The sequence below is a fragment of the Delphinapterus leucas genome, chromosome 9, assembly GCF_059928025.1.
Source record: "Delphinapterus leucas isolate spDelLeu-1000000601 "Yukka" chromosome 9, BTC_Dleu_Yukka2, whole genome shotgun sequence".
Taxonomy (NCBI): domain Eukaryota; kingdom Metazoa; phylum Chordata; class Mammalia; order Artiodactyla; family Monodontidae; genus Delphinapterus; species Delphinapterus leucas.
In genome coordinates this window covers 55,934,646-55,962,346 of record NC_143137.1, presented here as the reverse complement: position 1 = coordinate 55,962,346, position 27,701 = coordinate 55,934,646, and the positions used below count along the sequence as shown (strand labels likewise).

Sequence of the window (27,701 nt, the reverse complement as noted above, 5' to 3'; positions counted from 1 at the left end):
GGAGCTATGTGTGAAGCCTGAGAATCTAATTCAGTTCATAAAATTATATTACTAGGTACCTTTGTAATCGCTTATTCTATAGATTTATCAAACATTACCCGAAGAGTCAAGTAATTCTCTGACCATATTAGAAACCCTAATGTAAACCGCATATTTGCTAGGGGTTCTCATTGGTTTTGGATGGGTAACTTGAAATCATCTCAAAGAAAAAAATCTAAAAATATGTCTTTGCCCCCACCTCCCCCCCCCGCCAAAAAAAAGGGAGGGAGGAAAAGGAAGAGAAAAAATAGTAATAATAACCAGCTTTCCCTCCTAACTCTTTTAGTTCTCTCAAATAATCTTTAATTCATAGAATCAGACTTTTAGAACCTGAAGGAATCTCAGAGATCATCTAGGATAATACCCAAATTTTATAGTTGAGGACTTGAGGCATAAACAAGCTGAATTGTCCTAAGTCCGCTATATAGGATAAGAAATGGAAGTGGAACCCAGATACTTAAGTCTAGCCAAGCCACGAAGCCTAATCCCTTAGTTTTCAGTCCTGACAGTGCATTAGAATCACTGTGTGCTGCTTAAGCAGCATCTCAGGCTCCCTACCTGCTTTCTGACTTCATTTCCACCTCCCTAGCCAAAGCCCTATCACTCCAAGCCTGGCTTCTATGCTTCCAGTTTTCCCCTTCAATACAACTTCACCAGATGTTTCTTAAACCACTCCTCAGCCCTTAGAGCATAGAAGAATCAGCTGAGCTCTTGTTTCAAAGCTAACCCCTAGGCCCACTGTTGGCAATTCTGATTTAGGAGGTCTGGGGCAAGGCCTGATAATCTGCATATTTAACAAGCCCTGAGGGGGGATGATTTTGACGCAGAGGGTCCAAAGGTGACACCATGAGAAACCCTGCTCCAATAAAATAAATGTTAATCCTCTGACTAGGTATTCAAGGCCCTCTACCGTCAGCCTGTCCTCTTCAATCTTGCTTTTCACTTCTTCCCTACTTGCTGTGCTCCCAATGAAACATGTTCTACCTCAACCCCAATTCTTCCTCTTTCCTTTACTCATGTTATTCCTCTTCCTGGAAGTCTCCACTTCTTTACCACCTTCAATACATTCCTTCCTGTATAAATACTATACATTCTTCAAGCCCCATTTCGAAGTCTACTCCCCTGAAAAAAGCACAACTCTTCTTTCCCATACTGATTCCTCTTTATATGTCTATAGTGGTGAGTGTTATACCACATAATTTATTATTTATATACTGTCTTATTAGAGTTCTAAGTAAAGCCTGTCTTGATTGTGTGAGCTCTTAAGTAGCAAGTCCATGTCATACTTTTTTTTTTTTTGGCTGTGTTGGGTCTTCAGTGCTGCGCAGGCTTTCTCTAGCTGTGGTGAGCAGGGGCTACTCCGTTGCGGTGCGCGGGCCTCTCATCGCAGTGGCTTCTCTTGTTGCGGAGCACGAGCTCTAGGTGCGCGGGCATGTGGGATCTTTCCAGAGCAGGGATCGAACCCGTGTCCCCTGCATTGGCAGGCGGATTCTTAACCACTGCACCACCAAGGAAGTCCCTGTCACACTTTTTAAAATCACTAGAGCATCTAGAATCATAGGAACAAAATAGCTGCTTAATAAAATATATTTAACTGGGTTGGAGAACTCAATGGTTAAATCTAAGTTGTATTTATTTGTATTTTCATTTTACAGTAAAAAAAAAGTGAAGTAGAGTGTCTCATAAGAATTTTTCACTGCTTGGTGGAAAGAGCTGTTGTAAGACTTGATAACACTGGACTAGATCATAACACATTTCGAGCCATCCTGCACAGCATATTTGGAATGACTGATGATATGCTAATGAATAGGGGTAAGAAGTCATGGAGACTGAAATGGGCCAAGCTGAGATGACAAATATGTATATATTTATTTATATATATATGTTAATACCAGAATTAGAAAGACGATTCTGGTAGTGCTACCAATTTAAAACAGTAAATTTGATTTGATTGTGAGGATGGTTTTTAATATAAACTCACTCAGAATTTCATATTTCATAGCTATACCACTTTGAGAAAGAACCAGTAATGACCTAAATAAGCTAGCAGTATTGATTTTTTTAAAAAAGATAAGCTTGTGGTTTCAATTGTCTTTGGAGTCATATGCTGTGTAGACATGTAAATTATTTACTTCTTCAGCACAAAAAAAATGAGAATTACTCATTATATTGAAAAAAATCAATGAAACAATTTTGTTTTCAGAATAGGAAATTTAATGTGATCCAGTCAGTTTCACTAACAGATTTTTAGTGTTCAACTTGATATGTCTTGATGTATGTATACACCATTGAAACCATAACCATAATGAAAATAATTAATATATCCATCACCCCCAAAAGAGTCAATAATATTTTATAGGATAATTCTAAGATTTCACTGGTAATTTAAAAAATGTGTTATTTTGGTAATTTATCTTTAGGTATTATACAAATTCTTTACAACAGGATTTTGCCACACTTTAGAATAAAAATTATCACATTGATTATCTCTACTGTTGGTCTTTTTTTGCTGATAGTAACTGTACAAAACATCACAAGTGAAGCTCATAATTGACCATGGAGGAGAATGGCTTCTTTCTATAAAAATCTGTTGGAAATACATTTCCAGTAATTTTGACTCTTTCAAGAAAGATTGTGTCAAAAACTTTTTTCCCCCTCATTTTGGGAGGAAAGATTTTTTTAATCTCTTCATAATACTCTTGAATTATAAAATAGCTATAAATTACAATACACTTACACGTTCTTTTTCCTTCAGTATTTTTTGCATTTGACAAAGACATAACTACATAAATGTAAAAGAGTGTGTTAAAGGATTATCAGTGTTTCTTTGAGGGACTTTTGAAGAAAAGCTGAAGTGTAAGATTTCTATGTTATTATTAACTTAGTAATATATATTGTCAATTTTATATTAGTTAATCCTTATATTTATTTATTTTTGGCTGCGTTGGGTCTTCGTTGCTGCTCGTGGGCATTCTCTAGTTGTGCTGAGCAGGGGCCACTCTTCACTGTTGTACGTGGGTTTCTCATTGCGGTGGTCTCTCTTTGTTGCGGGGCATGGGCTCTAGGCACGTGGGCTTCAGTTGTGACACACGGGCTCAGTAGTTGTGGCTGGTGGGCTCTAGAGCACAGGCTCAGTAATTGTGGCGTGTCCCCTGCATTGGCAGGCGGACCCTCAACCACTGCGCCACCAGCGAAGCTCCTAAATATTTTTTTAATATAAATTCATTGTTCTCTATATCTCCCTTGCAAAAATAGTTCATGAGAGTTAAAAAAACAAAAACAAAACACAGATGAAATGGGTGGCCTATTTTATAGGAGAGTCCCTAGATCCGGAGTCTCCAAACACTTCCTTCACTAGTTCTGTAATACCCCAGTGTCACCAGGATGGCTCTTCGGCTTAAGGCCCAGGCGAAGGACAGCAACTGAAGTTCAGGACATGTGCCAACTCTGATCAGCTGGCAAGGCTGAGGTTTCTGGGGCTGCCTCTGGGCTCAGCAGAAAATGGCCTTGAATATGGGGCAGCATATAGTTCACAGTGAGGCTATTCCTTGTCTTTCCATCAGAGAAAATGTGAGGGATTGACACAAAACACGATAAAACACACAACCCGCAGACACCAATACTCTAGTGTTAGACTAAAAAGAGAGGAAAGAAGGCTGAGACAGTGAAAGAGGAAAGAAGGCTGAGACAGTGAAAGCCCAGAGGAAGGAGGGTTATAAAGGGAGTTTCCTACAGAAAAGGACCAGGGATTCCAAAGACAAAGATCTCCCAGTTCACAATTTTGTAGGAACAGCTCTGGCCTCACCTCACCCTTTCCATTGATGTGACGTATATTATCTGTGTTTTACACCTCCTGTGCCAGGATTTGGGGTGTGAAACCCTGGAAAGAGAATAGGAACAATTTTAAGTAGCAGTTTTCAAGGGAGCAAATTGCTTAAAGTGTCAAATTACTTAAGAAAAGAATGCAGAGTTCTGAGTATATAAGGAAATTTTTTTCCCTTCTTGTTCTTCCACTTGAATTTGGATTTGGGATGTTCAAAAGATCTCTAAATTAAACACACATTTCAAAAATGATAGTAACATTTTAAAAACTCACCAACTTTATTTGACATTTATGACTTTTTTGTTTCTCTGTTTTGTGGGGGGGGTTCCTTTTTTTCTTTTCTTTTTTTTTTTGCTTTTTTAAAAAATTGAAGTATAATTGGCATACATTACATAATTCTTTTTTTTCTCCTTACAACATTATGTGCTTTTCTTCCCCCACTTTTCTCCAATCTAATTTTTCACGGGATAACACGTATATATAGTTGTCACTTAAGTTTCTTATAGTTGCAGTGTTCTTATACAAAAGTCTCACTGAGAAATGAAAAGTTAAGTTTCGTGGTTGTAAATTCTTGTGAAAGTGGTCGTGACATAATGCAGCTAGACATGATTGAATAGCATCACACTATCAAGAATTTTTTCCTCCTCTAATCCCACTTCCTAAAAATGTTTCATATACATTTCAAGATATGTTAATTTGGGGAAAATACTACTTCTAGTAGGGTTGTGTCACAAACTCATATATGCTATATATTGGAGAAATGCAACAAAAGACAGAATTAATCTGATGCTTTGGAATTTTATACCTGGTTTTTTTTCTCCCCCGCTTCGTCCCTTCCTATCTTTCTCCTGCTCCCTCTCCCTCCCTCCCTCCCTCCCTCCCTTCCTTCCTGTCCTAAAACGTTTAACTAGATTACAAACTCCACAAGAACTCCTTCACTGTTATATTCCCAGGACCTGAGTAAGGTCATCTGTGGGATGAATGAGTGAACTGTAATAGTGCTTACACAGTGCAATGGAAGTCATGGAAATCACTCTCTAGGGAGAGATGGATCATTTTGGATAATGCAGATGAGTAGACCCCAAGGAAATGACAGACTCACTACCCAAATATATTGAAAAATGTTCTTTGTCAATGATACAGTGAAGTGTACACACTAGTTTTTGCACTCTATGTAAGAAGGACATTATAACATTAAGGTACACACATATTTATATGTATATGTGTGTATATATATATATATATGCACTATATATGTATGTGTAAATTCTTTCTTTTCATATCCCCAGGGGTATTTAATCTTGTGGAAAGATTTATAAAATTCCTCCACTATGTAGAATATAGGTTGTATAAATTGTTTTTATCCTTCTTTAATTACATATTGAAATAACTAAGGAGAAGACTAATGACATTTTAACTGTTCTTACCAAGTCTTTAAATTTCGTATGCTTTAAAAAGTCTGTTTTGAAGTTTACTGTTTCAATGGTGATGGGTACATTTCTCGAGAGAAAACGTTTGACATGTTGAACAGTCTACACCAACAGTCACCTGAAGAAGAGACTGATGAAGGAATAAACGAGTTGGTGGATATAACACTGAAGAAAATGGTAAGAATAAAAAAAACTGTAATTCATTATATCTAATCAAATGGATGTTAGATAAAGCTAAAGATGAAGAAATGATTTATTTCCCTACATAATGAACATAACCATTGTGAGGGCAGGAGTTTGTTCTCTGCTCTATCCATTGCCTAGAACAGTGCCTGGCTGATAGTGGCTACTTAAAAAATATTTATGGAATGCCTGGGTGATTAAATGAATCACTACATTAAATGAATGTTAATTTTATTATTTTAAAATATTTTACTATCAGTAAAACCTCATTATTTGGGAAGTGGGGTGACAGATTCAGTTCTTTTAAAATTGGATGCAAATGTAGTCTGTCTTCATGACTTTTGCTCTCTAATCCATCTAAACACTCATTATACAGTAATAACATAATAATAAAAATAGTTGTCCCTTATAAATTGTTTACTATATGCCAAGCCCATCACAGAACTTTAATATATGAACTCATTTTAGCCTCAGAACAACTCTATGAAGTTGAAATCATTATCTCTACTTTGCAGATGAGAAAACTGAAGTGCAGATAGGTTTATACAAGGTCATGATAGAAAATGAGGTGCAGAATTCATCTTTCAGTGAAACTAATAATACCTCTTTATTATGGACATAGTGATCTCTCTCTTTTTCTTACTGTGACCGTAAACTGGATACCAGTGAAGGTTTATGACTCTAAGGCGGCCCGGGCCCAGCTCACCTCCATTACTTTGGAGCTCAGGAAAGTAACAGATGATGAGGTCTGCCGAGTCTCAGATTCAGCTAACACAGACTTCAGGATGTCCTCTTCCATTAGAAATACTTAAGAGCCATGGCTAAGGCTGAGGGTAGACTTCTTGAGAGACAGTATGCTTCCCACTACCACACCCACCCCCTTCTTCTTTTGAAAGAAAGTTATGGAGTGAATCTTTTTCTGAAAATTATTCAAACCTTTCTTTAAACTAGACTCTCAGCAACCCTGATTTAGTTATGCCCAGAAGTGAAAAAACAAGGACCCATTAAATCAAATCCAAATTGGATTAAGCAGTTAAAGGTATTCATAATCTACACATATGCTCCCTCCATGATTTAATCTTCCATAGTCCCTGTCATGAATACTCCATTCCAGGCTGGTCTGTCTTCTTCCTGACTTGCATTCCTGCTTACTGTCATAATCCATGTTGGGCCATTCGTCTGCATTTCCTCCTGACACCTCTCCACCTATCTAGATCCCAAACATCCCTAACGGCCTAACAGTAATCTGCAAGCTTCTTCTCATGACCCTAGTCCATCTTGAATTGTTACTGTTCTCTCAGTGCCTTGCTCCTTATTAAGCAACTTCACTTTTATACTTTTTACATTATATCCTTATCTCAAGTAAGAGATCCTTTGAGAAACAAAGCTAAAAATTAAGCTTAAAAATCTTTGGCACTTATTTTATCACAAAAGTATTATAATGGGCTTCCTTTAATTTTCTGTCTTATTTCCCCAATTAGGGTATAAGTCCGTTAGGGACAGGGTTTTTATATGTCTAAGGTAATTCAGGTATCTTAGCCTGTTTGGGCTGCTGTAACAAAATATAGACTGGCTGGCTTAAACAACTGGAATTTATTTCTCACAATTCTAGAAACTGGGATGTCCAAGATTAAGGTGCCAGCAGATTCACTTCCTCACTGAGGGCTCTCTTCCTGCCTTGCTGACAGCCACCTCCTCAATGTGGCCTCACATGGCAGAGAGAGGGAGCTTTGGTCTTTCTCTACTCACAAAGACACTAATAACATGATGGGGCCCTATCTTCATGACCTCATCTAAATCTAATTTACCTCCTGAAGTCCCCTACCTCCAAATATCATCATATTGCAGGGGTTAGAGCTTTTAAGACATGAACTTGGGAGGTGGGGAGAGACAAACATTCAGTTCATACCAGGTATGCCTATTAGACTAATAGGAACAAAGTAAGTGGCCTCCATAAATTAGTACCTTTTGATTTGTGTAAGCAGTGCCTACAGAAGTGTGAACTTACAGTTTGACTTGGTAAAATCTTTTATTCTAGACAGTTATTTTCCATGCAAAATTTAAAACTATCATTTATCAAGAAATTATCTCCTCTCTAGGATTATGACAGTGATGGCAAGGTATCTTTTGCAGACTTTGAAAAAGCAATGAAAGAAGATGAACTTTTGTTGGAAGTGTTTGGACCATGTTTACCAGAAGCAAAGGTACAGTGCCAGCAGCCAAACTGGTTGAGGGAAAATTTCAAAGGATCAGAAAAGAAATACTTGCTAGACACTTACCTCTGTAGGACTTCAACACACTACTGAAGTTTGGGCAACCATGAAGATCTCAGCCCCATCCTAACAGTTGGGACCCAAGACAGTAGTGACTAATTATATTCAAGACCTTTTTTGAGCTTGTAACCACCTTAGCCATACACAATTCCTAATTTCCTGTAAATATTTTCCCCAAAAAAACCCGAGGTATATTGGCTTGCTTAAGGGATAGAACAGTAAATACAGAGTGGATTCAGCAAGTACCCACCATAAACTGCTAGGAGAAAACTTGATCTCTTTCTCTTCTTTATTGTCAAACAATGAGAATAAATTAAGCTTTTAAAATTTTGGACACGTATAGTACTTTATAGTATTTTATTTGTGCTCATGAAGGATTTTCGAGTATGAATATGACAAAGGTTTTCTGAGCCAGAAGAGTCAGCCTGATAATTAATTTCACTTATTAACATTAACTTTTTTTTTTTTTGCGGTACGCAGGCCTCTCACTACTGTGGCCTCTCCCATTGCGGAGCGCAGGCTCAGCGGCCATGGCTCACCGGCCCAGCCGCTCCATGGCATGTGGGATCTTCCCGGACCGGGGCACAAACCCGCGTCCCCTGCATCAGCAGGCGGACTCTTAACCACTGCGCCACCAGGGAAGCCAACATTTCCTTTTTTAATTCTTCCTTTGACCAGCTGTGCTTTGCAAACATGTGATGTAGGAAGAAACTTTTTATTCTCTGCAGTAATTTAGATGGTGATCTTGCGGATGAATTTGCATACTGTTAAGCTGTCCTTAGCCATCTCAGCTCATCTAACTTGTCCCGTTGTCGTTTATTCTCACATTTTAATTTTGTCTGGGAACCTGATGGGTGAAAGAGTTCAGAATAATGGACTGGATTGGAGTAATTACTTAGGTTCAGATGGAACACCAATGGTTCTTCAGCTGCTCCCCAAGTGTTCATCTGTAAGCCAGTTATCTAGAGCCTTACTATTCGAAGTGTAGTCTGTGTACCAGCTGCAATGGTATCACCTAGGAACTTGTGAGAAATGCAGAATCTTGGACCCCACCTCAAACCAGCTGAATCAGAGGTTTTGTTTTTGTTTTTGTTTTAAGTGCTTGACACAGAAAGGTTTATTTTTTCTCTCATTGTGGTCAAATTTTGTGTATGCTGGCAGGAACAAGGAGGGCTGGCCTTCACACAGTCACAGATCAGGAATCCACTCAAGAACACAGAACCCACTTAGGAGCTCCTCCCTTTAGGGCTATCAGAGAAATTTTTTTTTAATTGAAGTATAGTTGATTTACAATGTTGTGCTAATTTCTGCTGTATTGGGGTAAAATACACCTATCATAACATTTACCTTATTCTTTTTTTTTTTTTTTGCGGTACGTGGGCCTCTCACTGTTGTGGCCCCTCCGCTGCGGAGCACAGGCTCCGGACGCGCAGGCCCAGCCGCTCCGCGGCATGTAGGATCCTCCCGGACCGGGGCACGAACCCGTGTCCCCTGCATCGGCAGGCGGACTCTCAACCACTGCGCCACCAGGGAAGCCCAACATTTACCTTCTTAACCAATTTTATGTGTACAGTTCAGTAGTGTTAAGTACATTCATGCTATTGTGCAACCAATCTCGAGAACTCTTCTCATCTTGCACAACTGAAACTCTATACCCATTAAACAACTCCCAGTTTCGGCCACCCACCAGCCTCTGCCACCACCATCAGAGTGTGCATTTTAATAAGACAACAGGTGGAGATTCACAGCACCTTAAAATCTGAGAAGCCTGATCCAGAGAGAAACTTGCTTTTTCCAACTCTATGCTGAGGTGACTAATGTATTTTTTTAACTGAGAGTGCAGCAAAAAGTATAGTTGACCCTCGAACAACACGGGTTCGAACTGTGAGGGTCCACTTGTATGTGGATTTCTTTTTCAATAAATACATACTACAGTACTGCATAATCCATGGTTGGTTGAATCTGAGGATACAAAACAGCAGATATGGAGGGCAGACTGTAAAGTTATATGTGGATTTTTGACTGTGTGGAGGGTCAGCAACCCTAACCCCGTGTTGTTCAAAGGTCAACTATATATCTAATTAATTACCTCACAAGGAGGTAGAGCCAGACAGACACCTTGCCTGCAGCTTCTTTTAATACCATCCACAACTAAGTGCCTTCCTAGCAAGTTTGAATCAGTAGGTCATAAATGAAGGTGGAACTTCCTAACCTTTATATTCAAATTCAATCCATTAGGCAAGAGGCCCTTAGGACAGGGAGAAAAACAGACACCATTTTGTATGGGCCTCCTTAGGTTATTGTTATCAGTAAAAAAAAAAAAAAAAAAAGGAAACAGCCTGGACATACTTGGATTTCCAATTATGTGATGCACTGCCAGGAAAAAAAAAAAATGTGGATGTGCTAAAAGTAGTGGTAATAAAAGTCTAGCATTTACAAATACTGATTTGTTTCTGCCATAGATGAAGTAAATTACTCTTTGAAGTTAACTAAAGCATATAAGCTTCTAATTTTAGCTTTGTTCTAATAGTTTAACTTTTTTGCTTTATAGAATTGTCTTGATTTTGAAGCCCTGGCATTCCAACACATCCTGACTTCTAGATTTTGAATGTGAGTTACTCAAAATTATTAAATTCAGAAACAGATCCTGGTTGCCTATATTTATATTATAAAGTTTCTATATTTGCTTCAGTTAATTTATATATAGTGATTGCAGTGTGAGAGGTAGTAAGAATGATTTCTGTAATATTAAGTATGGATCAAAATAACATCTATGATAAGTAATGATAAACTAATTAATTAATTTGTTTGTTAAGTTAACCAACAACCTTAGATTTGGGGGCACATATTGTGAATCAGCCATTCACAACCCTCTTTTCTCTTGCTTCCTCAACCACAGAAGTTGGAAACCCAAACATTCAACATTCTAGACTCCTCTATAAGGAACAGCCACGGGCCCAGTTCTAGCCAATAAGATGTAACTAAAGTCACTGGGTGGAACTTCTGGAAAAGTTTTAGTTTTTTTAAGGGACATAATTGGCTGGCATGTATTTTGTCCATGATAAACTAATTTTAAAAGATGAAACTATATGAGACAAGTAGGTTGAATGAAATTACAAAGAGGAGTGCATTAAAAAAAAATACCAGCAGTAAAATCTCTTTAAGAATTAAAATGACAGCCTAAAAATAAAAAATAAATAGGCCTTTAAAAATATTAGTTTACTGCAGACAATTTATATTCTTCTTCTTTGTTTTAAAGGATGACTTCCACGCACACCTTCCAGCTTGTCCTCTGGAGACTTCGGCACAGATGAAATTACCTAGTTTAAAAAAAAGAGAACCACCAACACTATAATTTTTATAGTACAAGAGTAATAAACCATTAGAATAGGTAGGATATACATCCAGTAGTTTAATCTTTGCCATCACATTTAAGGCAGTTAGCCCAAGTTCAAGGTGCAGCCTACGATCTAGGCACAGAGCAAAGTTTTCTGTCCAAACATTGATGGGAGTAAAATTTCTAAAGCTATTTAACAAGAAAGAAATTTTGAGGGGAGAAAAGTAAACATATGCTCTACTTTAACATTCCTTTATAGATCTGTTATTTTATGATGAAGTCACTTGTAATTTTATAAATACAGATAGATACCCTGGTTATGCATAACTTGAAACACTTATAATATTTGATATATTTAGAGACATTGAGGCTCCAGTGGGGATGGGGGATGAAAAATTTAAAGAAATAAGCAGAAAATGCTAGAATCCTCAATTTCTTAGGGAAAAATGAAATCAAATACATCAGAACAACGTAGACAGTATAAGTTAAAGCACAGTAAGACAGTCTTCACTTAAAATGGAAAATTATTACAAACTGTATTTAGTGTTTCTCCTTTTTGTTGTTCTACTATTTCTATATCTAGGATTTGGACCTAACTCTTTTTTTCTGGAAAATACAGTCAGCTCTGTCTAAGATAGCTATGTATCTGTATCTATGTCTCAGTTTAGTTGTATCTGAAGGAAGGGTGCCAGTACAAGCAAAAAAATGTTTAAAGAGGCTTAAGCATAAAAACTGTGTCCGTGGATTTTTATTATTATAAAACAATTCCTCATCCTCAACTGGATAATTTTGAGGTTAAAAAAGGGTACATAAAGAATCTACCTTAGCCTCTCTTAATTACATTGTAAAATACATGTACAACTATGTGAAAAGCACTTTCTGAACCTGAGTTCAAGTATAAGAGAATGGTCTTTCTCCAGCAGATTATGATCTCTGAAAGGCTTGCCCCACGATAAGGTATTTTTCAAACGCTAACTCAAATGTTAACTTTCTTTTATTTGTGCTTAGAAAATGGAAAATGGTTATGTAAATAACATTAAAAAACTGCTACCTAAGTAGAACAATCTAGCTCTAAACTATTTAAGAAATTTAAAATTCAGACCTTAAGGCCTAATCTTTAGAAATCTCACCTTCCTTTATGGCTATCTGTATCAAAGAAGCAAAATAAGCATTTGAATTTTATGTAATTTGTAATTTTGAACTTGAGAAATAAATTGTAATAATTTTCCCTCAATGCAGTAGTTCTCTATGTTGGCTCATATTAGAACTATCTGGAGAGCTTTTAAAAAAGGGAGGGCCTGGGCTCCATTCTCACAGATTGATCTAACTGGCTAAAACTACTGCTTTTACATTTTCTACTTAGAGTGATATAAAATATGTTTAAAGCAAGGATTAAAGGTATCAAAGCAAATACATATCTGTGAGTCAAATTCAGTTATTGTACTTCAATAGAGAATTGTAGGAAACACATCTAAAAAGTAAAAATGAAAAAAACAAGAATGATAATACTGTAGTTCCCAGAAATAAGTCTCCATTCAGTTGTTAGTCCCGTAACCAAATCGTCTCTTAAAACATTTTTTTTTTTTAAATGATCTTACCTCTTTAAGTTTACTCCGAATTAAATTCGCTGTTGTATTCAACGAGTCATCATGCATGTCTACTTTAGGAATGTCTGGTAACTGAGGGCCAATCATAACCTCATTACTACTTGTGCTTGCTTCAAGAAGAGTTCCATGTTTACAATCATCTTCTCTTCTTCTTTTCCGCTCCTGCAGTTGTGTTGTCCTAGGCATAAATCTGTCAACTGCCTCTGAAGGAGTAATAGCCTTCTGTGCGCCAGGGAAGGCCAATGAATTTTTCAAAGTTTTCATCTGCATTTTCTGCAGAGAGTCATAGTGGTTACAATGCTCCAGTGTTTCATCATGGTTTCTACCATCCTGAGAGGAGTTTGATGCTCTGTCCACATGTTCTCCTGATGAACATGTACATTTGGGGGAGAAACAGCACAAAGGCAACTCACAAGAATAAGGAAGACAAAGATCTGAGTTCCCAGTAGATGTGTTCAAAGAGGCTGCAGGAAATCCAGAGGTCTTCGAATAGAAGTCCTGTCTAAAATCTTTTGTATCTTTATGCTTCTTTGTCATGTAATGATCTTTATATTAGAATTTAAAAGGTGAGAGAAAGGGAAACAGAAATGGTTCATTTATTGTTTTCATCATTCAGAAACATGTACTTTTAAAAAGAAACATTACTTTAAGATGTTAATGAACACTACCCTAAAAAATTTACTTCTTGAGTAGGGAATACATTCACATGGTTTAAAAGCTAAAAAGGATATCTGTCCAGTATGTCTTACCTTTCTTCCTCCCACTTACCCCTCTTTTTCTCCTGTAATACCCATTTCTCTTAACCTTTCTGCTTTCCAGTTAACTCTAAATCTTGCAGAGTTTTTCCATGTCATTACATAGAAAACTTTATGGCTTCGAAGTATTTTACTATATGAATGTATGATGCTGCTTAGTTTGTATTTGTAGCTTTTAAAGGAGACAATACGCTGGGTCCGTATTTTATCATTTCTTTGGTCACACATACAGGTTTTCCTGAAGCTAGTTATTCACACAGGTTAAAGTTCAGCATCTACAACTGACCAGAGACTCCCAACAGCTCTCGCCAAAATTTTTGGTAAGTTTTACACTTTATTTCTCTCTTTACATTGCCACATGCCCCTTACTCAATCAGCCATAAACTCATCATATTTGATAGCTGTATGGACACTGTCTTTGTCTTTTAACCAAAGGGTGGAAATTTGGTAATTTGAGCCTCTGGAACTATTCAGATTTCAGACCACACACATTATCTTAGTCCAATTCTGACTGCTCTAGTTCTACAGTCCATGTGCCAGATCCTATGACTCCATTCCGTGCACTGGGAATTTGTGTCTAGGGCAACTTGGATGGGCATATTGGGCATCTGGCCAGCTGGTGTTCATCAAAAGTGGAACTTATCCACTTTTTGCTGTTGTAACTGGCCTGCACATCAGAGGTGTTTCTCACTGCCTTTTGGTCAAAGCCTTAATTCCTCAGCATGGACACAGGCTTTTCAGGCTTTACTTCCTGTCTCCTTTTCTCTTATCTCTCACTGAAGCTGTGTTGTGGTTATCATGTACTACTCACTGTTCCTTAAAATGCATGATGCTCATTTATTCCTCTGGCCCATCTTTCCATCTCTTCCTCTCCCCTTCCAAGTAATGTCTACTTACCCTTCAGAACTCAGCCACCTCTCTCATCCTTAGGAAGCCTTCCAATGAAACAACACCTCTCCCTTCCCAGCCCAGATTACACAGCATTCTGTAAAGAACCCTGTAGTCTACAGATATTGAAAATTGTGATCCTTTACTTGTCTGTTTTCTCACTAGACTGGGAACTCCATGATGATAAACGTAGCAAAATATCTGACACGTAGGAGGTGTTGTTTAGTAATAGGCTTTCCATACCTTTATTTTTAGTAGTTCTTGCTACATAAGCATTCCTCTCTTGTAATTTTTTTCTGGTTTCTTCAACTGTCTCAAATTCTGGAGCATAGCACACATGAAGCAATCCACCAAAGAAACTTTGTTCATCCATTTTTCTCTTGGCTATCCTAAACAGAAATACATATCATGGTTTACTAATCTAGATTTATTTAGGATGAAAGCTTAACTAGTATACAATACACTGATCTAAAGAGCAAAGTCCAGCTTTTGCTGTGTATATATATTCTATAGCTTGGGAATTAAGATGCTCTGCTTATGGATGGTATTGACCCTACTGATTCACTGCATACTCTCTTAGAGCCTTTCCTCCCCTCTCCCAAGAGTCTTAATAGGTTTTAACTAAGTCATCCACACAAGCGAGATTCCCTTTAACCAATATAGGGTCCAGCTTGTTGGTCTGAGGTACACAATCTGTGGTCATGAAATAGAGATTTTTCTCTGTGTTAAGTTAAATGGCGCTTGAGAGTTAGCTCATACCTAATTTAGCCTTTTCAGCACAATGTTTTCCTATAATGGAATTCATATGTAAGAAATTAGTTAAAAATATTATTATTGTAAACCTTCAATAATGGAGGAAATATTGAATATGTAACAAATAGTGAGAAAATAAGAGGATGATATTCATTCAACAAATACTTATTAAACATCTATGACGGGCTTCCCTGGTGGCACAGTGGTTGAGAATCTGCTTGCCAATGCAGGGGACAAGGGTTCAAGCCCTGGTCTGGGAGGATCCCACATGCTGCGGAGCAACTGGGCCCGTGAGCCACAACTACTGAGGCTGCGCATCTGGAGCCTGTGCTCTGCAACAAGAGAGGCCGCGATAGTGAGACGCCCGCGCACCGCGATGAAGAGTGGCCCCCGCTTGCCGCAACTAGAGAAAGCCCTCGCACAGAAACGAAGACCCAACACAGCAAAAATAAATAAATTAATTAATAAACTCCTACCCCCAACATCTTAAAAACAAAACAAAACAAACAAAAAAAAAATCTATGACTGGCCAGGAATTACTACAATAATTAAATACTTCTGTGCCCAGGGAAAATGATAAGAAATATTCATTGAGATTTTACCACGTACCAGGCAGTGTCCTAAATGCTTAAATGCTTCACTTGAATTAACACTTTACAACAATCTTATGATGAAACTAAGGCCTGGGGAGATTTATAACTTGGCCATACCCACATTGGTTTGTGGAGCTAGGATTCAAATCCAGATGTCACACTGCATGGTCTACTGTCCTAGGTGGTGTGGGAGATGTAAAAACTCCTTAGAATGAATGCACAATGAGAAAATATGCTTCCCTCACCATAAGGAGCTGGCAAGTTGGTTAGAGCAGTGAGATTATACATAAGAGCAACCGGACAACACTACATGACCCTGTGTACCCAAGTGTTATTTGTAGCACAGAAAAGAAAATAAGAATTTTAATAGCCATGGAAGGCTGGGTCTTGGAGTGTATTAGTGACAAGAATAGGAATCAACATAAAAAGAGATAAGGCATTTCACATTTCAGCCTTATTGGAGCAGAGAGTTTATTTTATATATAGAAGGATAGAAAAGATGGGGTCAATTCACATAGGTGCATAACAATAAGAAACTCAACAGCTAATCTTTTTTTAAGATTTTTTTGATGTGAACCATTTTAAAAGTCTTTATTGACTTTGTTACAATATCGCTTCTGTTTTATGTTTTGGTTTTTTGGCTGCGAGGCATGTGGGATCTTAGCTCCCCGACCAGGGATCGAACCTGCACCCCCTGCACTGGAAGGCGAAGTCTTAATCGCTGGACAGCCAGGGAAGTCCCTCAACGGCTAATGTTCTGAACAGAAGGCATTTGCTAATCCCTTTACGTGAATTATCTCATTTCATCCTCACACAACTTCAATAAGTAGATCCTTTTACCATATGGATTTTACAGAATACGAAAACAGGTTTAATGGGGTTGAATAACTTGTCCAAGGTCACAATGTTAGTAAGCAGTGGAACCTGAAAACTTACTCCAAACCCAATCTTTAATCTATCACACTACACGACAGAAAATTGTTAAGTATGGGAATGATCTATGGACAGAGTTTTGGTAAAGCTAACACTTAAAAAAACTGGAGAAAAATAATAATGGCCATGTTAGGTTATTGGGTAATTCAGGAATGAATGAGAGAGGCCAAAACGATACCAATGGGAATGGAGAAAGTGAGACACTGCTTAACTTGCATATTACCTTGCACTTTGTAAATTAAGAAATTTAATAAGGTAAACTTCTGTAAAGTCTTCTGCTGGGTATTCGTCCAGAGCATTATACTGTTCAATTGCACCATACAGAGCAAATCGCTCAACTAATTCCTTCATCGCTCCCACTGCAGGAACTCCTTGTATTAATAAGTACCGAGATTCCAAATTGACTGTATATACCTAAAAGAAATGCAGACACATTAAATGTATTTCACAAATAAGCCTAAGACAAATCTCCTATTAAAAAAAAATTGAAAACAAGAACTATTCTGTTCAGAGGGTCTGCAAAAAATAAAGAATCAAAAATTTGCCCCTCTCTCTGCATAAAGAATTCACCCTACGTGTGAAGGCCTCTAGCTAAAGCACCTAATAGACTACCTTCAATCGACACGTTTTCCATAAGTTAGCTCGGTAGATACGACAGGAAAGGGTTAACATAGTTATTGAGCCTTACCGTGTGACAAGGACTAGTGTAAACGCGGATGATACAATGACTAAAACACAGCCCTGTTTTCACGGAGCTGAAGTTCTAACAGTTGGCTAAAGAGATCGCAAGAATATCTGGTACCTGAGTACCAGCGTTCCTCACACATCTCCAGTGAGTGGATGTGACCGCAGCCTTTCAAGATTTTATTTACGTAGGCTAGGCATGTGAAGCTAGAGCTCACATAAAGCTACTGAGGACAGCGAATGAAACCAAAATCACTTTACCTTGACAGCGCGAGGCCGTCGCCCCTCCCGATACTTGGCCCGCGAGTCGCATACAGCCTTTTGGACGTGGTGGTCGAATACGCCTCCAAGCTCCCCGCCACTCGACGCCATCTTGCCGGTTTGGGCCCTCGCAGAGACGACAACATCCGCCTCGTTGCCCTCTTGTGTATCCAATAAGAGAGAGGGCTGGGTCAAGGCGTGCCGAGATTGGCTGAAGAATCGACAGCGTCAGCCATCGTTTCCTGTGAGCGAGAATTCGGTGAACGAGGTGCCGCCCCCCTGCGGCGCGGCGGAGAGGCCCGGAGAGCCGGAGCAGGCTCGCATGCCCCTCCCGCTACAGACGCTCGGCAGGGCTATGGGCGGGACTAGGGGCGGGGCCGATCGATCTTCTCCGGCTTCGACGTCGTCGGCCTGCCGGGTTAGCCCGGGTCGGCTAGGGTGAGCGGCCGTGGGAACAGTTCCTGTGGATGATGTGGGGCGGCGGTCGCCTGGCAGGTGCGGGGGATGACGGGGTGGTCGTGACCGTGGCCTTCACCAACGCTCGCGACTGCTTCCTCCATTTGTCGCGGCGCCTCGTGGCCCAGCTGCATCTGCTGCAGGTAACGCGCCTACCCCGGACGGGATTCCCGGCCCCGAGTCGAGGCACCTGGTGGGCCGTCTGCGGTCGGCCGGGACCCAGGTCTGTTAGGGACGCAGCGGCCGCTCAGGCCTCTCCCGGCGGCGGGACGCGGGCTGCTTTGCCCGGGCCGCCGAGCGGTTCAGAGGCCAGACTGTGGGCCGGTCTGGGCGGTCTTTGCAACCATACCACGTCTAGTGCAGCCCCGGGCCTTTGAGTTAACTTGCCGCATTCCAGGTCTTTTACTCGGTGAAACTGGGCTTTCAAACATCCTGATATTCTGCCACTGCGTTCAGCTATTCCTCACTCCAGGTTGGAAAAGCTTTTGGGAAGTCGGGTTTGTCTTTTTGGGTTTTGTTTTGTTTCATTTTTAAAGAGTGTTTTTTCCTACCAATGATTTCCAGGTGCCTGAACGGCTGTGGCCCGGGCCTCCAGAAGGAGGGGCAGCCTTGGTTTGTGGAGCCCCTGTAGGTTAACAGAGACTGAACCCTGTGTCCCACGAGCGGGATAGGTTAATAAGATGAAGGTTCTTCCAGCGTCTCCGTTACTCGGAACACCTCTGAGGTGTGCTGGGAATGTGCAGTGAGATTATGCATATTTGGACGTATGTAGTTAGGATTACTTGAACCTCTGCTTTCAGTTGCCGTCTGAACATTGTGATTGTGGTAGTTCATAGCTCTAACCACATCCCAACTTTCATTATTTTAAAATAGAGGCACCTGGCCTACGAGTTTGAGTGTGCTTCTGGGGGCAAAAGGATAGAATATTCGAAATCTTTGAAAATCCTGGATGCCTAGTACCCCACTACTGGCTAATCCTTGCGGGAAATATTTAAGAGTTTGCAATAATTTCAAATATCCCACCTTTCCATTTTAATAACTACTTTTCTAGATTATATTTGCCCCGTCTTTCAAAGCACGTTAATTTCAACAGATCCTGCTATTATTTGTTTTACCATAAAGTAGGTAGTCTCTTGGCCCTAATGAGCTCCCTTCATGGCAGGAGATGAGTTAGTTATGTCACCAGATCTCAGGTAGATCCTGCCTGCCCTGTGCTCTCAGTCAGCTTTGATGGAAATTGTCCACAGTGCCTTCAAATCTCCACCTAATGAGTTTATAGGAAACACTCCCCACCTAATGAGTTTATAGGATTGCTTCTTTACTTTAAAATGTGGATGCTGTGTTGCATTCATCACTATTTAAGAATTTAGTGGTCTTGATCTATTTAAAAAATTTTTAGCCTTCAATAAGTATTCATAGGCATTAATTCGTAGATATATTTTTGAAACTTAAATCCCTTTAGCCTTGGAACAAACTGTTGTTTCGGTCCAGCCTATATCAGCAGAATAGGCCAACTTTTCTCCCCAACTAGAAAAGTAATACATGTTTTATAGGAAATTTGGAAAGAATGGAAAATTATAAACAAGAAAATAAAGTTACCCATAATCCCCAAACCTAAAGATAACTAATGTTAACAGTTTGAATCAAACCTTCTAGTTTTGTTTCTAATCTCTATTTTTAACAGAAATGGAGTCCTACACACACCCTTATATGTGGTGTTGTATCCTGATATTTTACCTTAGAGTTATTATAAGTGTTTTATTTTGTTAAAAGGTAATTGTCACTTTTAGTGGCTAATTAGTACTCTGTCATAAGTTTGACATAATTTAATTGTTCACTGTGATGGAATGTTTATATTGTATTCCATTTTTAGACATTAAAAGTGATACTGTAATTATATTTTAATAAAAGTTAAAAATAACATATCTTTGTTGTATAATATATAATAAAACATTGTTTTATTTTCTGGTTATTTAGGATAGGCTCCCAGAAGTATTGAGTTAGAGGGCATAGATAATTGTTAAAGTAGAAACTCATGAGTCGGGAGTTAATAGGTTGAATTATTTTACTTCAGCTGAAGCATTGAATACATAATACTATATTGGGTACTGTACCCAATAGAATACTGTAATGGGTAAAGAGTCAGAGTGATGATTTTCTGGCCTGTGTCAGATTTACCTTTTTTTCTTTCAGTTTTGAGATATAATTGGCATACAGCCCTGTGTAAGTTTAAAGTGTACAGCATAATGATTTGACTTACAGGCATCATGAAATGATGAGCACGATGTTTAGTGAACATCCATCATCTCATAGATAAAAAATTATAGAAGTAGAAAAAAATGTTTTCCTTGTGATGAGAACTCAGTGTTTACTCTCAACAAGTTTCATATATATTAATGCAACAGTGTTAATTGTATTTATCATGTTGCAAAAGGCTTTAAAAATACCGATGTTCTGGTTCTTCCTCAGTCCTACTGAATCAGAGTCTTGGGGAGTGGGCTTCAGGCATCTGTAGTTTTAGAAATATCTTTAGGCTACTTGGATGCACAAAAAGTTGAGACCCGTTGTTCTAGAATCACAGAATATTGATGGTGAAAGAGAACTTAGGTATCTAGGTCATTTCTGTACTTTCATGCATGAGGAAGCTGGCCAGTCCATTTCCACGCAGTTAATTTGCCCTCGTCTGTAACTCACCTGCATCATCAACACTCGCCTCCTCGCTGTTTCTTCCATAACCCAGCTTCCCACTTCTGTGCTCTTACTCAAGCTATTCTTCCCTAAAGCATTTTTCCTCATTCCATGCTTTTAAAAACAGCATAATTCTACCTCCTCCACGTAGTTTCAGATTCTCTGTTGCCCACATTTGTCTCCTTTTCAAAACTTCACTGCAGTGTTTATGTGACACAGCTCACTTGTTATATTCTGTTCTGTGTTTTAAGTATTGTCTTCTTTTGTTTATCCAAGTCCTGTTTCAGGACTGGGTACCCAGAGGATCCTTTAACTCAGGATTTCTTAACCTTGGCACTATTGACATTTTAGGCTGGGAAATTTCCTGTTGTGGGGGACTGCCTGGGTATTGTAGGATATTTAGCAGCATCTTTGGCCTCTACCCACTAGATGTCAGCAACACCCCTCCTCCTGGTCGTGACCAAAAATATCTGGAGACATTGTCAAATGTCTCCTGGGGGAGAAAATCACCCTCAGTTGAGAATCACTACTGTAACTCTCAGTTACTTTGTCTGCATTACTGAAACAGGGGAAAGGATTCATATCCACACTGAGAGCAACCAAATGAACCTAAATCACCCTCCAGAAATAGCCATTTTGTCATTTCCTTTGTGTTACCCAGGCCTCGGACCTGGCCGATCCTAAGGCACTGCAACCTATGGTTTCACCCAGCAATTCCCTTCAAGTGATATGGATACCATGGGTTTAGGCAGAAGCAGGTCAGTCATTTGTTGATTAGATTGAACTCCTGGAAAAGGGGCTCCTTTTTCTCTAGGCTGTCCTTTTCTTCTCTCTACCTGAGGACCCAGGGGCTCTGTGGTCCAAGTGAATGATTTTTGACGTAAAAATGAACTCAGAACATTAGTCTGCAAAGTTTATATCTGAACATATATTATGACTTTATGGGGCTGATTACTACCTTTTGACCAAATGAATAATTGAAGTATTTTTCATATTTAATGAAGTTGATTTTTCCCTTTTCCAGGGAGTTGGTGGGTTCTCCTTTTTGATATTTCAGGGCATATTTCCTATTTCCTTATTTAACATCTGTGGTTTTAAAAGTTTCTTCATATGAAATAGGGCAGCTGATCTGCCTTATATGTCAATGACTGATGAAACCCCGTAGAAAGTTTTTAGGGGATTGGTCACTTTGACTCTTATAATCTCAGCTCACATAGTTACAGCTGACCTAGTAACTTTGGACTTTGACTGCAAATCTGAGTCTCTTTCTACTGTATCACATTGTTCTCAGTGGAAAGATTTTGTCAGCCAGAGTGGTGGAACTGTCCTGTAAAGAATTGTAAGAAGGACTTCCCTGGTGGCGCAGTGGTTAAGAATCCGCCTGCCAATGCAGGGACATGGGTTCGAGCCCTGGTCCGGGAAGATCCCACATGCCACGGAGCGACTAAGCCTGTGCACCACAACTACTGAGCCTGCACTCTAGAGCCTATGAGCCACAACTACTGAAGCCCATGCCCCGCAGCAAGAGAAGCCACTGCAATGAGAAGCCCACGCACCACAACGAAGAGTAGCTCCCGCTCACTACAACTAGAGAAAGCCCTTGCGCAGCAGCGAAGACCCAGTGCAGCCAAAAATAAATAAATTAAAAATATATAAATTATTTAAAAAAAGGATTAGCCAGAAATAGACTAACATGTTTGATATTCACATGGGAATATCAGTAATTCCTTTTTTCCCTTCCAGGTTTATATATTTCCCAAGGTTTCTTTAATAGGTTTGTAATTTTTAAATCAAAGAAAACATTTTTTAATCCTTAAGCACAGGCATACATATTTTATATAATTGCTCTTAAGAAGAATAAATTTTATACTTTGCTTTTTTTTACTTATGTTTCCATAGTTCAAGACTTTTAAAAATTATTATTTAAGAAGCTGCATAATATAAAATTTCTGGAATGTACATAAGCTATTAACAGTAATTACCTCTGGGAACAGGGACCAGCCCTCACATTTTATGCTTTTATACTTTTTGTGCTTTTACCATGTATTACTCTTCTAATAAATAAATACTACTACATTTTTATTGATTACATGTTTCTACTTATTGACTTATACTTTACTAAAATGGTAAATTTACAGCTTATTTAGTAATTTCCATATTGCTAGACATATAAGACAGTTCTAACTTTTTTTTTTTTTTCATAGAGGAGTCCTAAGTTTCCACATAGAAAATACTGAAGAGATATGTTCTGGTGTAGTTTTTTTCTTCTTCTTTGAATCATTAATTCTAAATAAGTAAGTAAGGTCAAAGGCTGTGTAAGTTCATTGGCTACCTGTTGCCATTGTAAATTCTGGAATGGTTGAATCAATTTATAATGCCATCATAAGAATGTAAGGGTATTGGTTTCACCCATAGCATCACCATCATTGGGTACTGGAAAAGATTATAGCTTTTTTGTGTGTGTGTGGTACGCGGGCCTCTCACTGTTGTGGCTTTTCCCGTTGCGGAGCGCAGGCTCAGCAGCCATGGCTCACGGGCCCAGCCGCTCCACGGCATGTGGGATCCTCCCAGACCGGGGCACGAACCCGTGTCCCCTGCATCGGCAGGCGGACTCTCAACCACTGCGCCACCAGGGAAGCCCAGATTATAGCTTTTAAAATGCTGTGACAAATGTGGATATAACAGAGTGCTATCAACTATTTATAGAACTCTTTTTGTATGTGTGGATTGCAATAATAGTTTATCTTTTATGTGAATCCAGAGAAGCATGTAAAAACTTTCAAAACTTTTCTCCCCCATTTCTTATGTTTTGAATAAATAGAATCAAGCTATAGAAGTATCCTGGGGTCACGAGCCTGCATTCTTGAGCTGGGTGGAAGGCAGACATTTTAGTGATCAAGGTGAAAATGTGGCTGAAATTAGCAGACAATTTGGTCAGAAACTTGGACTTTCAAATGGGGAACAGGTAAGCACAAAATGTGATGACAATGACTTTCTTCTGATGTCACATAATACAGCAATAGAAATAAAAGTTCAGATATATTTTTTAAGGCGGTAAGATGACACCTAACTTGTGTGCTACTATAACCAATCCAGGATGTTCAAGTTGACTATAACTGTTGTTAAGTCACTATCTATCATATACTCCATTAAGTCATTATCTAGTAGTCTACCATGGTCCCTAGTTGATTTTGTATTCTACTATTTTACTCACTTTCCAGGTACCTTAATTTTGTTTTTGTGCAATTTTTTTTGCTATATGAATTAATGAGTTTTACTTACTATTATTGAACTTCATTTTATTTGTTTCTGACAGATTTTCTAACCTTCCAGGGTCATACTTGATTTTTAAAAATCTGTCCTACAAAAGAGAGTTATTATTTTTCCAGTTTCGTCTTGCCTGTGAATTTCATGTGCTTGGATTGTAAACTCTAAAGCTTAAGGACTCATGTTTCTCTTCATTTTATCATATTCACCAGTTTATGGTTTTAACTATTTTAAACTGCAGGAGTAATACATACTCAGTACAAATGTTTTACAGTTGAAAGTAGAAAATGTTTTTCCCTTTCTCTAATCCCAGCCTTAGAATGATTGTGTACTGTGGGATCTCATTAGACCTTCAGGATTTAAAGAATGAGATCATACATATTTTCTGCAATTTTTTCCCCCACAAACTATATCAGAGATCCTTTCCACATATTACAGACAATATACATTGAACATGTTTGTATATGTATGAAGTGAAATAAATATTAAAAGTTGAATTGCCAAGTCTAGGGCACTGCACATTTAAAAATTTGATAGACGGGGCTAAATTGCTTTCTATTACCAGTTTCTCACAAGAATACTGAAGAATGTCACATCTATTTTTTTTTTTTTTTTTTTGCGGTACGCGGGCCTCTCACTGTTGTGGCCTCTCCCGCTGCGGAACACAGGCTCTGGACGCGCAGGCTCAGCGGCCATGGCTCACAGGCCCAGCCGCTCCACGGCATGTGGGATCTTCCCGGACCGGGGCACGAACCCACGTCCCCTGCATCGGCAGGCGGACTCTCAACCACTGTGCCACCAGGGAAGCCCAACATCTTTTTAACTTGTTTTGAACACAGACTAATTTTTTTCATGCATGTTTCTGATAATGAGAATAGGCCACTGATGAGAAATCCATAGGCCTAGCACTAGTCTTTTGCTTACCTTAAATTTTTGCTAGAATCTTAAAACTTTAGCAGCTTAGTGACCTTAGAAATCACTAACTTTGGTGCCTTGCTCTGCAAACCTAGGGAGATGGACTATTTTGCCCAGGATTGCATAGCAAGTTATAGTTCTGCTCTCTTTGAGTATATGGCACTCCCCTATGGGAAAAATCAACTTCCTATTCCTGATGTTGATGTCTTTATCAGCACCCTGAACAGTCCTGCTTGTTTTTAATTCCCATTTGCTTCAAAGTGAACTTCTATCCGATTTTCTGCACATTCTTTGTATTGTAACAACACCACTAAGGCACTGTCTCGCAAACAATCATTGATAGGAACAGAAAGTGGACTGGCTTGGCCAGGATGATAGCTTCTTGTTTTGTGCTTCCTTAGAGTCACCGCTTTCAAATAGGGTATATGGGAGGTACTGAGGGAAATAACTGAGGAACAGGTGAGGCACTTGGGGAAAGTCTGCTCCAATCCACAAAAGGCAGAGAAGGAGCATTTAATACTCAGTGGCTTTGGATTTTACTCCTCTAATCCCCAGAAATGCCCATAGAAGAGGAAAGAAAGTAAGAAGGTTAATTCCAAATTCTTGAGAGACACTAGGATTTCCTGTGTATCTATAGACTAGAATGAGGGGATATTTGTTTTGCTATACTTTTTAGCTGTGCATGATTATGCTTCTAAATAATTGGTTCTGATCTCTATTTCAGTGTGTTTTTTACTTTTCCAGAAGCAGCATGGCTTGAAGTTAGTTATAAAACTAAATTGCAGAACTGCTAGAAATAATAGTATTTATATATAAGATCAAGCCATGACTTCATGACATTATTGTTTTTTCTTGCATTTTTAACTTATATTTCTTTTCTTTAAATGGCTATCTTTATATTATTTTTTAAAACTTATATTGTGCTAGAATGTATTTTCCTTTATTTTATAATTGGTTGTAAAATAATTTTTTCTGAAATGCTGAGTATATCAGGGCCTACCTAAGGACTACACACAAACACACATGCACACAAAATTAATTACGTAGCTAAAGAGAGAACTTCTTATTTTCTAGGGATATAAAAAAGGCTTTTAATAGTCGTTTTGTACTTTAATGTTTTCCAGGTGTTTCTCAAGCCTTGTTCCCATGTGGTGTCTTGTCACCAAGTTGAGGTGGAACCCCTCTCAGCAGATGATTGGGAGATACTGGTAAAGAAAACAAAATGAGAACTATCCCAGTTTAAGGTTAAACTACTTCAAAATATCAGTGTCTTTTTTTTTTTTTAATTATAGTTGATTTACAATCTTGTGCTAGTTTCTGCTATACAGCAAAGCAATGCAGTTATACACATACATACATTCTTTTTTTTATGTTCTTTTCCATTACGGTTGATCCCAGCAGATTGGATATAGTCCCCTGTGCCATACAGTACAACCTTGTTGTTTATCCATTCAAAGTGTAATAATTTGCATCTATCAACCCCAAACTCCCAGTCCATCCCTCTCCGTCCCCCTTCCCCCTTGGCAGCCACAAGTATGTTCTCTGTGTCTGTGAGTCTGTTTCTGTTTTGTAGATAGGTTCATTTGTGCCATATTTTAGATTCCACATATAAGTGATATCATATGGTATTTGTCTTTCTCATTCTGACTTCCTTCACTTAGTATGATAATCTCTCGTTGCATCCATGTTGCTGCACGTGGCATTATTTTGTTCTTTTTTATGGCTGAGTAGTATTCCATTGTGTATATGTACCACATCTTCTTTATTGATTCATCTGTCAATGGACATTTAGGTTGTTTCCACGTCCTGGCTATAGTGAATAGTGCTGCTGTGAACATTGGGGTGCATGTATCTTTTTGAATTATAGTTTTGTCCAGGTATATGCCTAGGAGTGGGATGGCTGGATCATATGGTGGTTCTATTTTTAGTTTTCTGAGGAATCTCCATACCGTTTTCCATAGTGAGTGCACCAACTTACATTCCCACCAACAATGTAGTGGGTTCCCTTTTCTCCACATCCTCTCCAGCATTTGTTACTTGTAGACTTTTTCATGACGGCCATTCTGACCAGTTAGAGGTGGTATGCCTCATTGTAGTTTTGATTTGCATTCCTCTAATAATTAGTGATGTTGAGCATCTTTTCATGTGCCTACTGGCCATCTGTATGTCTTTGGAGAAATGTCTATTTAGGTCTTCTGCCCATTTTTCGGAGGGGTTATTTATTTTTTTGTTGTTGAGTTGTATGAGCTGTTTGTATATTTTGGAGATTAAGCCCATGTCTGTCACATCATTTGCAAATATTTTCTCCCATTCTGTACGTTGTCTTTTTGGTTTTTTTATGGTTTCTTTTGCTGTGCAAAAGCATGTAAGTTTGATTAGGTCCCATTTGTTTATTTTTGTTTTTATTTCTATTGTCTTGGGAGACTGACCTAAGAAAACATTGATACAATTTAGTCAAGAGAATGTTTTGCCTATGCTCTCTTCTAGGAGTTTTATGGTGTCATGTTTAAGTCTTTAAGCAATTTTGAGTTTATTTTTGTGCATGGTGTGAAGGTGTGTTCTAAGTTCATTGATTTACATGCAGCTGTCCAACTTTCCCAGCACCACTTAATAAAGAGACTGTCTTTTTCCCATTTTATATTCTTTCCTCCTTTGTCAAAGATTAATTGACCATAGGTGTGTGGATTTATTTCTGGGCTCTCTATTCTGTTCTGTTGATCCGTATGTCTGTTTTTATACCAATACCACACGTTTGATTACTGTAGCTTTGTAGTATTGTCTGAGAGAGTTATGCCTCCTGCTTTTTTTTTTTTTTA

The 27,701-nt window shown here is 38.7% G+C and overlaps 2 protein-coding genes and 1 pseudogene across 8 annotated transcripts in view; 2 read left to right on the top strand and 1 right to left on the bottom strand.

Moving 5' to 3' along the window:
* Positions 1-376: 376 nt before the first annotated feature.
* Positions 377-17,725, bottom strand: RBM48 (RNA binding motif protein 48). Of its 4 annotated transcripts, none has more exons than XM_022585819.2 (5): positions 17,560-17,717; positions 16,838-17,028; positions 14,579-14,724; positions 12,684-13,237; positions 377-11,068 (listed from the first exon to the last, which is right to left on the bottom strand). In XM_022585819.2, exons 1-5 carry the CDS (start codon positions 17,668-17,670, stop codon positions 10,982-10,984), a joined length of 1,089 nt encoding a protein of 362 aa, XP_022441527.2. In that variant the 5' UTR covers positions 17,671-17,717; the 3' UTR covers positions 377-10,981. The 4 variants fall into 4 exon arrangements, with proteins under 4 accessions (XP_022441527.2, XP_089773759.1, XP_089773760.1 ...); XM_089917632.1 differs by having other exon boundaries at positions 10,977-12,556; positions 17,560-17,720; XM_089917633.1 differs by lacking the exon at positions 16,838-17,028 and having other exon boundaries at positions 17,560-17,725.
* LOC111182521 (calaxin-like) lies at positions 1,704-17,883 on the top strand (annotated as a pseudogene). The gene is made up of 6 exons (XR_016394316.1): positions 1,704-1,851; positions 2,795-2,895; positions 5,321-5,469; positions 7,575-7,679; positions 10,300-10,358; positions 11,008-17,883. The product of XR_016394316.1 is annotated as a calaxin-like (transcript).
* A 68-nt stretch (positions 17,884-17,951) lies between these two features.
* The window catches only part of PEX1 (peroxisomal biogenesis factor 1), a 72,892-nt gene continuing 63,142 nt past the window's right edge, over positions 17,952-27,701 (top strand). Inside the window, exons 1-3 of one of the 3 annotated variants that reach the window (XM_089917630.1) lie at positions 17,952-18,158; positions 23,525-23,668; positions 26,010-26,093. In XM_089917630.1, the coding sequence (XP_089773756.1) occupies positions 18,027-18,158; positions 23,525-23,668; positions 26,010-26,093 (360 nt within the window). In that variant the 5' untranslated portion in view covers positions 17,952-18,026. The remainder of the gene's footprint in view (positions 18,159-23,524; positions 23,669-26,009; positions 26,094-27,701) is intronic. The other 2 variants (XM_022585790.3, XM_089917631.1) reach the window with 2 other exon arrangements.

Excerpts from the sequence above, each read along its gene's own strand:
- RBM48 (XM_022585819.2), bottom strand. The coding sequence starts at position 17,670 with ATGGCGTCGAGTGGCGGGGAGCTTGGAGGCGTATTCGACCACCACGTC. Across the intron at positions 17,029-17,559 it reads GACGGCCTCGCGCTGTCAAG|GTATATACAGTCAATTTGGA; the intron begins GTAAAGTGATTT and ends CATTTCTTTTAG. Across the intron at positions 14,725-16,837 it reads CTTAATTTACAAAGTGCAAG|GATAGCCAAGAGAAAAATGG; the intron begins GTAATATGCAAG and ends ATTTCTGTTTAG.